The 14,912-nt window shown below is 37.6% G+C and overlaps 1 protein-coding gene across 1 annotated transcript in view; it reads left to right on the top strand.

Moving 5' to 3' along the window:
- The window catches only part of STK32C (serine/threonine kinase 32C), a 212,335-nt gene that overhangs the window by 175,475 nt on the left and 21,948 nt on the right, over positions 1-14,912 (top strand). Inside the window, exons 3-5 of the mRNA XM_039337435.1 lie at positions 6,665-6,816; positions 10,131-10,304; positions 12,145-12,182. Of these exons, the coding sequence (XP_039193369.1) occupies positions 6,665-6,816; positions 10,131-10,304; positions 12,145-12,182 (364 nt within the window). The remainder of the gene's footprint in view (positions 1-6,664; positions 6,817-10,130; positions 10,305-12,144; positions 12,183-14,912) is intronic.

Below are 14,912 nucleotides of genomic sequence, written 5' to 3'. Positions count from 1 at the left end.
AGTTTAAAAAATAATGAGATAATTTCAGTGACAATAGTTTCATTATCATGCCAGCTGCTGTGATTTTTGTGAGGTTTCCCCCCCCTTTCAAATGTACCCCATTTTGTTTCTCTTTTTTATTTTAATTTGAGGGATGTATAATTTGAGTGTTATTTTAAATGTTCGGGTTGTCTGGAGGAAAGAAAAGTAATTGTAACTGCTTTGATTCTTGAAAATGTGTGCCTCCAGGCAAATTTTCACAGCTATCTACAAATAGTCTGTTTAGAAATAGTTCTGCTGAACTGTTTCTATTTCTAAAATGTAGCAACCCACAGAATTTATTTTTACACTGTACACATGTGAGTTCAGATGCTGGGTTGAGGAATTCTTGAGTCTCCAGAATTGTTACTTAACTATCACTCCTGCTAATATGAGAACCAGCAAGGCCAATGTTGAGGAATGTTGAGAGTTGTAATTTTGCAATATGTGAATTGGTACCTGTTCCCCATCTTTGTTGTAGAGTAAAAATACACAACTAAAGCCCATGGAGACAGATCTAAACCTCTGAACAGTATAATCTCACACATATATACAAATAAGTTATATAGAGAACAGGATGACTATTTATAATCTTTCCCCCTTTGAGAAAACTATACATTGCCCGTTTTTCTTAGAAGGATGCAATAAAAATAATTTAATTTTCAGACTTTGAGATAACCTATAATCCCATCATTCATTTTAGAGAAAACATTTATAATTAAGATTTTTCTTTTTTTAGAGCTTATCTCACTAGGAGACCCATAAAAATTAATCTTGAAATCTTTACTCAATGTTAAAATGTGTGCTTGAGTTATTGTAACCTACACTACTATGATAGTGGTTGAATTCCCTTCTGAACACTCATTTTCTAAATGGTAGCTCACAACAACTTTAAGCCTGCATTCATTTAAAACTCTCTGAGCAGGAAGCCCTGTGAAACCAGCTTGATACACAGTTATTTTTTTTTTAAAAAATCAGCATGATTTTTAAATGCTTTAAGCTTGCTTTAAACACTCATTCCTTCCCAAATAAAAGTCATGAAACGAGGAGATTAATGATGTTGTTATTTGCTTTGGTTATGAAAAAAACCCTCAGATTTATATAAAATTTTCCAGAAGTCCCATAAATGTGATTATAGATGGGAGAGATCGTCTATCTTGCCCGAGTAAAATTACATTAAATCTTTATGATTTAATGTAATCAAAGGATCAGATACGGCACGAAGTATGTAATATTCTACTTTTTCCCATACAAGTAACATGTATGTAGTAATTTTTTTGGACTGCTATATAAAGCTTGTAGATTCAGAGACAATTGTTAGGTAGTGTCTATGAGAGAACTGTTGGGTCATGCCCTGTGAACGTTTGAGGAGCATGTAACTACTTACTGTTGCAAGTAAGATGTTAGAACTCTTCTTAATGGGCATTTTCCAAATTATCCAGGGAAGACCCTAAAAGGCATTATACAGTATAAATGGAATGAAATATTGATAACCCTATGCTTATTCTGCAAACTGACAATTTATTATAAATTGCTTCCCTTGTAATTCTGAATCACATATTTCCCTTTCACATTCCTCTTATCTAAGAGATCTCCATACAAATTTAGCTAAGAATAGCTCTTGTGCTGAAGATCTTTCTGGAACTTCCTCCTCCTCTTCCTCCTCCTCCTCCTCCATCAGTCCCTTAGATTTTGAAGCCATGATGTTCTTCTGCCTGGACCTCGTTTGCCCTCAATCTGGGTGTTGCATCACGTGCCTGAAATATTCTAACTTTTGTTTTTTAATTGTTTTGATGATTTCCCTTGGCTTTCCCAGACAGCTTATCAACTTTCTTTTGGGGAGAGTTTATAAGTTAGTTGAGGGCTTATGGGCATAAATCCCAGTGGTCCTTGTTAAACTACAGGTAGCCCTCAACTTACGACCACAATTGAGCCCAAGTGATACACCTGTTAAGTGTTTTGCCCCATTTTACTATTTTTTTTGCCACAGTTGTTAAGTGAATCACTGCAGTTGTTAACTTAGTAACACAATTGTTAAGTGAATCTGGCTTTCGGATTGACTTTGCTTGTCAGAAGACTGCAAAAAGTGATCACATGACCCCAGGACACTGCAACCATCATAAATATGAGTCAGTTGCCAAGTGTCTGAATTTTGATCACGTGCCCATGGTTGTAAGTGTAAAAAAACGGTCATAAGTCACTTTTTCCAGTGCTATTGTAACTTTGAATGGTCACTAAATGAATTATTGTAAGTCAAGGACTACCTGTATATCACAAAGCAAGATTTGGCAGTTGTTGCCAACAGCTATCCAGTTGCCAACATTATCAGATAAATATTATCAATACAGTCATAAAGGCTGTATATAGTACCTCTTTATATCCTAAATGTTTAAAAGTCAGTATACAATAATTTTCTTGATAGATCAACTACATCTTCATATTTTGTTTTATGAAACTGTGTACAAAATTATGTAGGGCTGGTCTGATATCTTGGATAATGTGTGCCAGGAATCTTTTAGACTTAAGTGATATTCTGCTTTGGCAAACATAACCAATAACACTGTATTGTTGAAGCTCAAAATTTCCAAAAGTTATTATAATATAATATAGGAAAGTTCAGGTAATCTGCTCTGTGGCATTCCACTATGATATAAATTAATCAATTTTCATTTCTGAAACAATGGTCTAAATACATCTCATCCTCTTCTTTACAGATTACAGTATTGACCGATATAAATCGGTCTATACATGATGCATAAAAGTATTGACAAAGTATTAACTGCCAAATTATTAGTTGGCTGTAAACTTAGTTGGTTATATTGGGCAGTGATGCTCATCCTCTATTCTCTTAGATTGAAGAGGGGTTTTTCTCCTTGTAAGCCATCTGATGAGCTAAACTAAGCAGATAATTGGAAGTCTGTTCCTCATTAGTCCATGCATCAAAGCTCCAAGACGTGCACTTTGTGTGGCTGAGGGCCAGGGCATCAAGTTGCCGACCCCTGGTGTTTAAAAATACTCTTTTAAGGATAAAACAGAGAAGTGAAGTTTGCCTGTCTTTTTGAAGTCTATCGGTTGCTAGAATTGGGTATGTCTAGTTTAACGAAGAGAAGGACAAGGGGGGACATGATAGCAGTATTCCAATATCTCAGGGGCTGCCATAAAGAAGAGGGAATCAAGCTATTTTCCAAAGCACCTGAAGGAAGGACAAGAAGCAACGGGTGGAAACTAATCAAGGAGAGAAGCAATCTAGTACTAAGAAGAAACTTCCTGACAGTGAGAACAATTAATCAGTAGAACAGCCTGCCTCCAGAAGCAGTAAATGCTCCAACACTGGAAGTTTTTAAGAAGAGACTGGACAGCCATTTGTCCGAAATGGTGTAGGGTTTCCTGCCTGAACAGGGGGTTGGACTAGATGACCTCCAAGGTCCCTTCCAACTTTACTACTATTATTATTATAAAAAAAGATGGCATATAAAAATAACATGTACATGAAAGGAAAAATGAGGAGTAGGAAAGTTGCCTTTCCTGCCAAGAATATCTGAGCTGGAGCTATTGCCATTATTCTACACCCTGGGTGTCAAACTCGCCGTGTCATGTGATGTGTCATGACGTATTGCAACTTTTTTTGCATTGCCGGAGCTGGGGTGGGCACGGCCTCCATATGGTGCAACCGGCCCGTGTGCCGGCAGTTTGACATCCCTGTTCTACACCCTGAAAATGGATGTAGAGGTCACAGAATATCTGGTTCATATATTCTTTTGTTTAATTGTAGAATGGAGAATCTCTTCTATCTCTAAATTGTAAATAAGAAAATAGAGAGAAGAGTACAGCAAATCACATCTTCCATTATTAAAAAAAAAGTCATCAAACACAACAATAGTGAAAACAAAATGTCAGCAATTTCCATATAATCACCAGCTGATTCCACCGCAGGACAATAAACTGTATTTCTGAACAGCTGTGTGAAATAACAGCAAGTTAGTTACCTTCTTGAAAAGACAAGCTGTTTCAGAGAGAAGGAGCCATAGTATAAAAGGCTTCTTCTAGGACATCAGGTGTGGACTTACAGCAAGCTCTCTCTGCTTGTCTGAACTGGATAAGCAGATTCAAGTTAGAATGAGTGATATCCCAGATCCAAGATGCTTTAAAACCCAAGATTGGGCCTTATAGATAACTGGATATTACTGATCATTGCAGTGTTATAAAGCTATCTAGTACTGGTTTACTCAAGCAAACGACCACCCATAATTGACAGCTGAACTTGAATAAGCAGTGCAGCATTTGACCTGACTTTTATCCACAAAGATGTAGATAGTCTACTGTAGACTGAAAATTGCAAATAAATAAATAATAAAGGAAATTATTCCCCATCATGGAATCATAATTCCAGTCACAATTTGCTGTTGCTAAGATACTACCTGTAGTATCACCTACAGTACAAGAGCCATGGTGCCCAGTGGTTATAATGCAGTATTGCAGGCCAACTCACTGCTCACTGCCAGGAGTTTGAATCTGACCAGTTCAAGGTTGATTCAGCTTTCCATCCTGAAGTCGGTAAAATGAGGACCCAGATTGTTGTGGGGCAATATACTGACTCTGTGAACCGCTTAGAGAGGGCTGTAAAGCACTATGAGGTGGTATATAAGTATATAAGTCTGAGTACTATCACAAGCAACAAAAATCAACTAACCATATGTACAAATCCAATAATGCAATCATGCGGTTCTTGTCTGGAGATTATCCCTCTTTTGCAGAATAAATCCATATATATTAGCATATGATTTATGGTGTTTTACTGAAAAGCCAGGATAATAATATGGGAGTGGAACCTGTGGATGTTCAGAAGATACTGAATTACGGGTAACTGCTGCATCCTTCCTTATTATTAGCCATGCCAATGCTTGCAGCTTTCAACAGAGTAGGAAATCCTGGATCAAGTGAGAAGAGCAACTTTCCCACCGAAAATCAGAAACCCTTCATGCAAATTCTCACCTGGCTTGTTTCATTCACTTCTCACATTAAATATGTTACAAAATGTTAACATTATCAGAAAAAGAATGCCAAAATGCCACAATCTAAAAGTGCAAAAAAGCAAATGATATGCCAACTGAAATGTACAGAAGATTTTAAAGCTTAGAAAATAATATGCTCTATTCCTGTGTTGAGGGATGGCACCTCACATTAAAAGTGCCATCACCAAGAAAAAAAAAACTCCTTTCTTTGTAGCTCATCAACAGGGACACCCAAATACATTTCTTTGAGGAATTGTAATATAAACAACTGTATGTAGAGACAAGAAGCTCTTACTATATTCCAGTCCCAAATTATTAAGGATTAAAGGGCAGATCAGATTTTGAGTTGAGCCCAGAAACACAATGGGATTCAGTACATTTGGTGGAGGAGCAATTCCCAAGTCACAGTGTTTCATACCATCTTTCCTGAGATTGTTGGCTCTTGCTGTACCCTCATTTTGATGACTCATAGAGTTTCACAGTTGCTAGCACTGAATTATTTCATTGCTTGTCACTAAATTGTATTCTTCTAAGTATAATTTGGACACTACCTTTGGCATGGAAAATGATTGTTTCATCTGCTGCTCTTATAACATTGGAAAGTCTAAATGTGACAACCAATATTTGGCATTTTCAGTGTCGGGATGCTGCTAAAACAGGAGTCATCATATTCTACTGTACTGATAATGATGACGATTACAGTTATTAGTAATTTTTAAACTTTCGTTATCTGCATGCTGCCTAGAATTCTGCAAGGATTGAGGAGGTAAATCAATTACACCAGGGGGTTCCCAACCCCTGGTCCGTGGACCAGTACCGGGCCGTGGCATGCCAGCATCTGATCTGCACAAACAAGCAAAGCCCCATCTGCAGGATGCAGGCAGCACACAAAACCACACACCTTCCGGTCCGCAGAAAAACCTCTCTCTACCTAACTGGTCCCTGGTGCCCAAAAGGTTGGCAACCTCTGAATTACACAATCAATAAACAAGTAATACATGAATTTAAAGTGAAAGAATCTAATGCCAGCCTTGGCTTTCTCCAGGTTTGTGGATTTTAGGTTCCAGGATTTTCAGCAATTTTTCTGTTGGCTAGGAAATTTTGGGAGGTGAAGGATGTACATCTGAAATATAAAGAGTCTGGGAAAGACTGTTTTCTGACAAAACTGTTGTTTTAAGCCTACCTTCTCATCACAGGCTGAAGATTATAATAGAATCAAGCTACCCTTCTATGTATTCTCATAAGAGTCCCTGGGTAAGCTTTCTCCTGCATGGTGGCATTTGATGTCAAATCTCATATTCTTCTCAGCCAGCATAACCTTCAGACATACTGGTTGGTTATTATAAGAGAGGAAATTTAACACATTTGATTGATTGCATTGTCTTTGGATATTTTGCTAAAATGACATTACCAGATGCTGACACTTTTTTTAAAAAAACATTTTTTCTCAAAAGGTAGACTTGCCTTTTCCTTCATAACTTTCTGAATGAACTTGTACAGAAAATAACATGGTTTGCTAAATGATTTCCTGGGTGCTCATCACAATATCTCACTGTTGCTGGATGATTACAATAGATAAATGAAGTACAAAGACACACATTAATTCAACTTTTTTGTTCTTTTGTTACATCTAGGTGTGCATTGTACAAAAAAGAGATACAGAGAAGATGTATGCCATGAAGTACATGAATAAACAACAGTGCATTGAAAGAGATGAGGTTCGGAACGTGTTCAGAGAACTAGAGATTCTACAGGAAATTGAGCATGTCTTCTTGGTGAATCTTTGGTGAATTTCTTTTTTCTCATATTTTAAAGAATGTGTGTTCCACTGATTTTCCAAATGTACGCATCTAGTTGAAAGCATGTTAGTCTTTTCAGAAAAGAGTCTTGGGTACAACAGTGCATAGAGTATGATTTTCAAAATTCCATTATACATAAAAGAAAATGGTAGAGTCCACAGTCTACAGCAACCAAAGCTTAGCATTATAGAAATCCAGCATCTTAATAGACTACAGATTCAGAATATCTGTAGAAATGGAGAGTCCAGTTATGCAACAGCTGGCTCATGATAAGAGTTCCTGTAATAAAACATAGTTTCTTAATATATAGCTACAATTATAGAATTAGATAATTATTAGATTAGTTTGGCTGGCTGGTTGCCTGGTTGCCCGTGTTGGTTCAGGAATTATTAGAACTGAAATTTTAGACACTTTGAAGGCACAAGTTTGGAGAAAGCTGTTGAGGAAAAAGAAACCAATTGGAATAGTATAATGTCCAAAGGAGAAATGGAATAAATGAAGAATGTAATGAAATGTAACATAGATTAAACATTAAATAGTAGAAATACTGGATTTTTTTATTTGATACAATTGGACAATGGGATTCTGAGATAATCTGTGTCTTATTGGTTTAGGGAAAGATTTTATAGGAAAGTTGGTTACCATAATTTTAGGACAATTTATCTTGGTTTGGCATATTTCCTTTTTTCATTTAAAGTTATTACTAGTCTTTAAAAAATGAGCTATATTGAATTAGTTTGCTACAGCATACAGTATAGCAGTTCTCTTTCTACTCTCACTCTTAATAGTTTTCAAACCAACAACTAGCTCATGTGAGGAACAGGGCTGCAGAAAAAAAATTCCTGAACTGACATCAGCAAGGTTGTAATTTGGGGGATAGGCCTCCCAGTCCATTAGTATAAAAAGTACCTCTCTACTGAAAAGACGCATGCAGACTGGTGTATAAGAAACTCAATTGAAACTTCAGTGAGATCCTCCCTGTCTCAAGACTGAAAACATAGCACTCTTCTCTCCACCACCCTCCCCTCCATAACAAATATGTGGGGTGATTGACTCAAAGTCACTGAATGAGCTTTCATGGCTGAATGTCCCTTATTACCCTAACTACTGTGTCACAATAAAGAGGCAGGGTGGGGAGAAGTCTCCAGCTTTGATTCTATAGGAGAAAGTTTAGCATAATAATAAATATAAAAGGCATACCTCTGGTTTTAAGAATGTAAGAAAAAAAATATGCTGGATCAAAGTTAAAGGTCTAATTTAACATTCTGTTTCTAAGTGTCCAACCAGGAACCACAAACTGAACAGGGGTCCAGTAGTTTCCTTTGTTTCATTTTCTACAGCAATTTGCTATTGAACTGTGCAAGATCTAGTCTTGGCAATAAGACATACCTATGCTAAGTACTAAGTACTGTATTGATAGCTTTATTTCTTATGCAGTTGTGTGACTTCCTTTCAAAGTTGTTCAGATTGGGGACTATCACTTTATGTCAGTGGTTCTCAACCTTTTTAATGCCGCGAACCCCAACCGGTCGTAAGTCGAAGACTACTCAACTGGTCGTAAGTCAAGGACTACTCAACTGGTGCAGCACCGTTTGCAGAATGGGACTTTTGGCGGGCTCAACAGGGCAGAGACAGCCTGGACAATTCCTATTGGCTTTTGAAAGCCAGTAGAATTAGACTCTATTCAAGAGAGTCTATCCTATTGGCTTTCAAAAGCCAATAGAATAAAAGGGAGTAGCACAGCTAAGGAAAAAGGGGGAAAAATGGCAGACTGCATTGTTTGGTGACCCCCGTGAAATGGTCGTTCGATCCCAAATGGGGTCCCGACCCACAGGTTGAGAACCACTGCTTTATGTGATAATAAATTCTGGAAATTAAATGTGTAAAGACTTCCTCTCCTCCCCCCCCCCAAGGTTTTGGTATTATGTGAAGGAATAATTTTTATGTAGCCACTCACAGATGTTTATCTATACTAATAATGTGTATCTTTGGGTCCCCTCTTTACTCTTAAGATGAGAAAGCACTGAATAGCAATGTGTCTCACAGGGGAATTGCTCAAGCCTCTTTATCCTTTGGGTTGTCTTGTCTTGTTTTTATCTACAACACTTTGAAATGTAAATAACACATTCTTCCTGTAGCATTCTGAATGGATAATTCAGACCTTGGCATTTTTTCCTCCAAGAGATAGGCACTACTGAGTCATCTTATGTAATGGCATTTAACAAAGAATAAAATAAAATAAATAATAAAATAAAATAAATATGCACCAAATCTTATTAACGTTTTTGGTAAGTTTTCAGTATTTTCATCCCTGAAATCTTATACTCATCTAAATTCTTATGAGTGCTTCTTCTGGAAGTTTTGTTAGGGATTTTTTGGTGTTTCTAAATTTAATTTGGGAGGGGGGATTGGATTGGACACCATCTGGAAGGATCATGGCTGCATTTCTGAACCCTATTACAAACGTAGACATATAAAGGAATAACATGTTATTTGCTTTTTACAAAAACTCAGGTAAAGTACACTCAATTTATTGGGGGCGATAAAGCAAAATCGATTTTCTAACTCGTGTTTCTAAGCTAATTGAATCTCTAGATAGTCTTAGAAGAAAATAATTCTCTGACCTATTTGATCACCCCTTTTACAACTTTTTCCACTCAGTTTTGGCAGATAGAACAAAAATGTCCAGCTAATGACTTCCCAGATTTTCTGTATTAAAAAGATTCTAGGCAGCTCAGACTAACAAAATCTTGCCAATGAGTCATTCACACTGATGGCACTGGTTATCCTTTGATAATGAAATGAGACAGGCTGCTTGGTATTCCAGTACATTATTGATTATGCCTGGAAAAAATTACTGTGTAATGATCATATTATAGAAGCCATGTGATCCAGCCAGATATAGAAACAGGATAACATGAACAAGTTAAAATTAACTATGACAGCTGCTCCCTACTAGATACAGAATAGGGGACAGCTAGCAGTAATAAGGATTAAAACAAAATGACACCCCCAAATATATAAATATCAGTGGTTCAGAGAAACTGGGACAAATGAAAGAAATTGAAGGACATATATTTAGATACGTAGAAGCATTGTTATTATTCAAGCACATTCCAACCAATTCTTCTGGAAATTCTAAGAACTGAAGTCCTAATGTATCCAGAGGGCACTGGGTTGGGGAATATAATACTAAGGATATCTCATTTCCAGGTCATTATGTGACAAGGAGAACTATCATAAGGCGTAATATTGTCTGTGCAAATATAATGGAATTCCTTGTTCTCCCTTTTTTCTATAGGTACTCCTTCCAAGATGAAGAAGACATGTTCATGGTGGTGGATCTACTCTTGGGTGGTGACTTACGTTATCATCTTCAACAGAACGTGCAGTTTACAGAAGAAACAGTTAAACTATATATCTGTGAAATGGCATCAGCTTTGGACTATTTGCGCAGTCAGCGTATTATACACAGGTGACCTAACAATCTGTTGTTGGCAGTTGTGAAGATCAGGTCTAATTCTATGAACTCATCTCATTCTAGCCCATTGGGAAACAACTGTATAGAATCTCAACTCTGAAACTGATTTTATAGTTGGAGTAAATTTTCTTCAGTAAGTACGGTACTTAATCTCTAGTCCTACCATGAAATGGAATGATTGTAGGACATAATCACAACCTAATTTTCTAATCCTATAATCTTGATCTATATTCTAGTTACATAGAAATTTGAACATGCAGGCAACTTCATGATCATGTCATTTCGCTCTTCGATGCCCTTCTGTGTAGTTAATTTCTTTCCATAGGATTATAATTGAGATCAGTGGCTGCTATATCAAAATCTTTCTCAGTTTTGTTTTGCTTTGTTTTTTATTTCTGTCAAAAGTCTGGAAAAACTCTTTTACCATGAGTCAAGATTGTTTCAGTGCCAAAAGAGTCTATTTAGCTTTTACCCATCTGGTGCTTTTTATATGGGTTCCTCAGTTTTCATCCAATTCTTCTGGAAATTCTAGGAACTGAAATCCCAACATATCTAGAGAACATCAGATGGGGGAACATTAAACTAATGAAATCTCATTTCCAGATCATTAACCACCACCACCAGCACCACCTCCTCCTCCTCCTCCTCCCCCCCTCCTCTTCCTCCTAGGAGGCACATAGGTTATGGATTGAGATTAGAACCATGGTACTTTGGAAGAGTAATTTCCTTTTTATCTACCATATAGCTGGTTTCACTCCTCCCCTATATGCTTATACCGCCCGGGCAACAAAGGAGTGGCTTTGTAAGAAGCATTTCAAGGTCCTGGAGTGGCCTATCCAGTCTCCAGATCTCAACCCCATAGAAAACCTTTGGAGGGAGTTGAAAGTCCGTGTTGCCCAGCGACAGCCCCAAAACATCACTGCTCTAGAGGAGATCTGCATGGAGGAATGGGCCAGCATACCAGCAACAGTGTGTGCCAACCTTGTGAAGACTTACAGAAAACGTTTGACCTGTCATTGCCAACAAAGGATATATAACAAAGTATTGAGATGAACTTTTGATATTGACCAAATACTTATTTTCCACCATAATTTGCAAATAAATTCTTTCCAAATCAGACAATGTGATTGTCTGGATTTGTTTTCTCATTTTGTCTCTCATAGTTGAGGTCTACCTATGATGACAATTACAGGCCTCTCTCATCTTTTTAAGTGGGAGAACTTGCACAATTGGTGGCTGACTAAATACTTTTTTGCCCCATTGTATCTACCTTTGAATTACTAGCTCAGAATCGTCCAGTGAATTTCATACTGAATGAAGTTTGGAACTAGATGTTCCTGACCTTTAGTCCCATATTTTAACCACAATAAAACAGATCCTCATGTGGACAAATGCATTCCCAGAGAGATGCCAATGGAAAAATTACACTTGCCTATTCTGCAATGCAATCCAGTTTGACTCTCGCCTAGAGACCCATGGCAGCTGCTATTTAATACTGTTTGAAGATGGAAAGATCTTCATCATAAGACAACTTCAACTGGCAAGAATTTTATTCAAACCATGACATGTCTTCGGTTTCTGAGAAATTTCTATACATTACATTCAAATGAAATTTCTTTGAGAAGATCGTGGATATCTCGTACCTCTGTTTTTGTGTAGCTGATAATAGATAATGTTTTTACAATCTTGGAAACAATAACAAAAACTCAATATGTTTAATGGCTTCTTAGGACAATTTGCTTGATGTGGAGAAAGAAATATAAGTAAGTTGCCTTTTTTCCTGTCAAGGTTAAGTTTTATATATATATATATATATATTTATTTTGATTTCCAGAGATGTGAAACCAGACAACATTCTCCTTGATGAACAAGGTAAGGACAAATCACATGGCTTTTATTTCTGCTGTTTTGGTGTTTGAACAGTCTGGAAATGGGTGATGTGGGGATGTTTTTTGGTGCTTTGTATCATGTGCATTTATTGCAGAATTGTGATATTCTGCTTCAATTTCTTCAGAAGTGACAGATGCACAAGCTTACAGGATTTGAAATGAGTTGATTGGTTCATGGCTTTCTCAGCAAGCTCTGGGGCACAGCCATTTGTGACCCCTCAATTTATATTAGAATATTATTCCTTATTATTTATGGTGTTTTCTTGCCTGATATAGTATTGCGTATTACATTTTTGTTTTGATTACTGGGTTCTTGTTTTATTGCTTTAATAACTTCTATATAATGAAGATTTGCTTTGATGGTTGAGCAGCTTATATGTTGAACAAAACAAATGAAGAAATAACTGATGGAAAAGACACATTATTAGTAGCTACTATAATTTGTTGTAGAACAATTCTGGCCAGAACAACTTTATGCAAAAACAACTAGAAGCCTTAAAGTATCCCCCTCTCTCCCTCTCTCCCTCTCTCTCCCTCCCTCCCTCCCTCTCTCTCTCTCTCTCTCTCTCTCTCTCTCACACACACACACACACACACACAGACACTTACTGTTATGATTTATGAAGTCTAGCAATCAGAATACAGATCATTGAAGCAGTGAGGCTGCTCTCTACCTTCCTAAGTCTTTTCTCAAAAATGATTATTTCTTATTTCCAGTATGTTGAAATCAATAATCTATTCCCTACCAGGCTGATCAGCTGCACTGCAAGGAAATGCAGGCAGAGCTCCCAGTCATCCTGTGGGCCATAAAAATTGTAGCAGGATACTACTTGCAGGCTGCAGGTCCAATATTTTTAGGTTTTTTATTATCTTTTACTAATATAGATACCTTTTACTATGTTTGCATGCCTAGGATGGCAGAATCAAGACAAAAGTTGGGTTTGAAGAAAGATACCAAAAGTCTGCTTCAGATACAGGAAGGATTATAGCTCACAAATATGTCACATGCTTTAGAGCAGTGTTTCTCAACCATGGGAACTTTAAGATGGGTGTACCTCAACTCTCATAATTCCATGCTGGCTGGGGAATTCTGGGAGTTGGAGTCCACACATCTTAAAAGTTCTCGAGGTTGAGAAGCATTGCTTTAGAGTGAAAAGAGCACAGCTCTGGTACTGGCATCTCCAAACCAGACTACAGAAAAATTTATATTCCGACATTCTGGGGAGACTTGCTGTTGGATTAGCATAGACAATGACTCATTGAATTCATTTTCTGGCTTGTGGTCTGGCACTTCCAGTGATGCAGAGATGAAACGCACAGGAGCCATGGTTTCCTCATTTACTTCAAGCAATAGAAATATGTCTCTTCCCTCTGTGGAATTGCATGGGTATCATCAGTCTTTACAACCTCATCACTGAAAACTAGTTATGGAAAGTCGAAAAGTGCAGCCTGACAAACTGTGTTCTTTCTTTCCTCCCTCTGGAGACGTGGAGTTGCATATTTATTTAAATGCTTCCTGCGTACTTCCATAACAAAACAACTGCTGTTTGCTGCAGGCCAGGCCAGGTATCTAGATGCGATGTCTCCAATATGCCTGTGGTGACATTCTGCCAAAGATAGATCTCAAGAGCTAGCAGCTTCAGACACCTGTTAAGGTGCATGCCCTTCTATTTTGAGGTTAAAAAGCAGTAAGCAAGCAGCAAAGTAAAGGTATAAAAGGAAGGAATTGTTGTCTCCACATATCTGCTGTTTCCCTTTGATTGGCAGTGGGGATACATCTCCAAAGGAAGAGATGAGCAAGCAAGAGTATTGAGAAACTAGACCTACCATGGCTGTCTTGCAAAGCAGCCCCTGAATCTTTAAGCAGCCATATCTACAGTGTTTATAGAAATAAACTAGGCAATGGGCATCATGACTTAATCTGCCTGTTTGTTCCATCTAGCCTTGGCGCATGAATCCCAAATGCTAGAAATCCACATGCAGGAGAAATAAAAAAAAGAGACAGATTGATTTCAGAATAGCATTTTTATCTTGGCATGAAAGCATTAGCAGTTGCTGATCTGCTTCAGGCAGCTTAGGGGAGATGATGTAGCATACCTAATTGTAGTATAAGCGAGATGTGGTTCTTAATACACCCAAGCTAATATCAATCAGCTCTAGAATAGTATAGTTTGAAACAGACTTCCCCTAGTAAGGTCATATATTTAAATCAGAGTTGATGTGTTGTTTTTTAAAATCCTTTAAAAATACTTAAATACATTGCTCTCTTGTCCTGGAGTGCAGATTACAGCCAAACCAAAGCAGACCTCTCTCTACCTCAGATGCAGCACTGTTCATTCATGCGTCATATAATGTGCCTGGGCAATTGGAGAAGGTTCAACTGCCTCACAGCTAAACTGCAAAAATCCAAGACACCATTAGAGACAGCTCTGAGATATAGAAACCTTTGATTCTTCCTGCCACCTAGTAGTCATTCATATGATATCAGTTTAGATCAGAGGTCTTCAAACCTGGCCCTTTTATGACTTGTGGACTTCAACTCCCAGAATTCCTCAGCCAGCGTGCCTGGCTGAGGAATTCTGGGAGTTGAAGTCCACAAGTCATAAAAGGGCCAAGTTTGAAGACCCTCCTGTGCTATTGGTTGGTCCTGCAGTTCTATGTTGGTATATGAAGGATTGATATCCATGGTAGGGATGTCCATGGTGATCTTCAT

Source organism: Crotalus tigris, unplaced genomic scaffold, assembly GCF_016545835.1.
Source record: "Crotalus tigris isolate CLP2741 ecotype Arizona unplaced genomic scaffold, ASM1654583v1 scf7180000017678.2327064, whole genome shotgun sequence".
Classification (NCBI taxonomy): Eukaryota; Metazoa; Chordata; class Lepidosauria; order Squamata; family Viperidae; genus Crotalus; species Crotalus tigris.
Note: the sequence above shows the minus strand (reverse complement) of the source record. Positions and strands in the feature narration are given on the sequence as shown.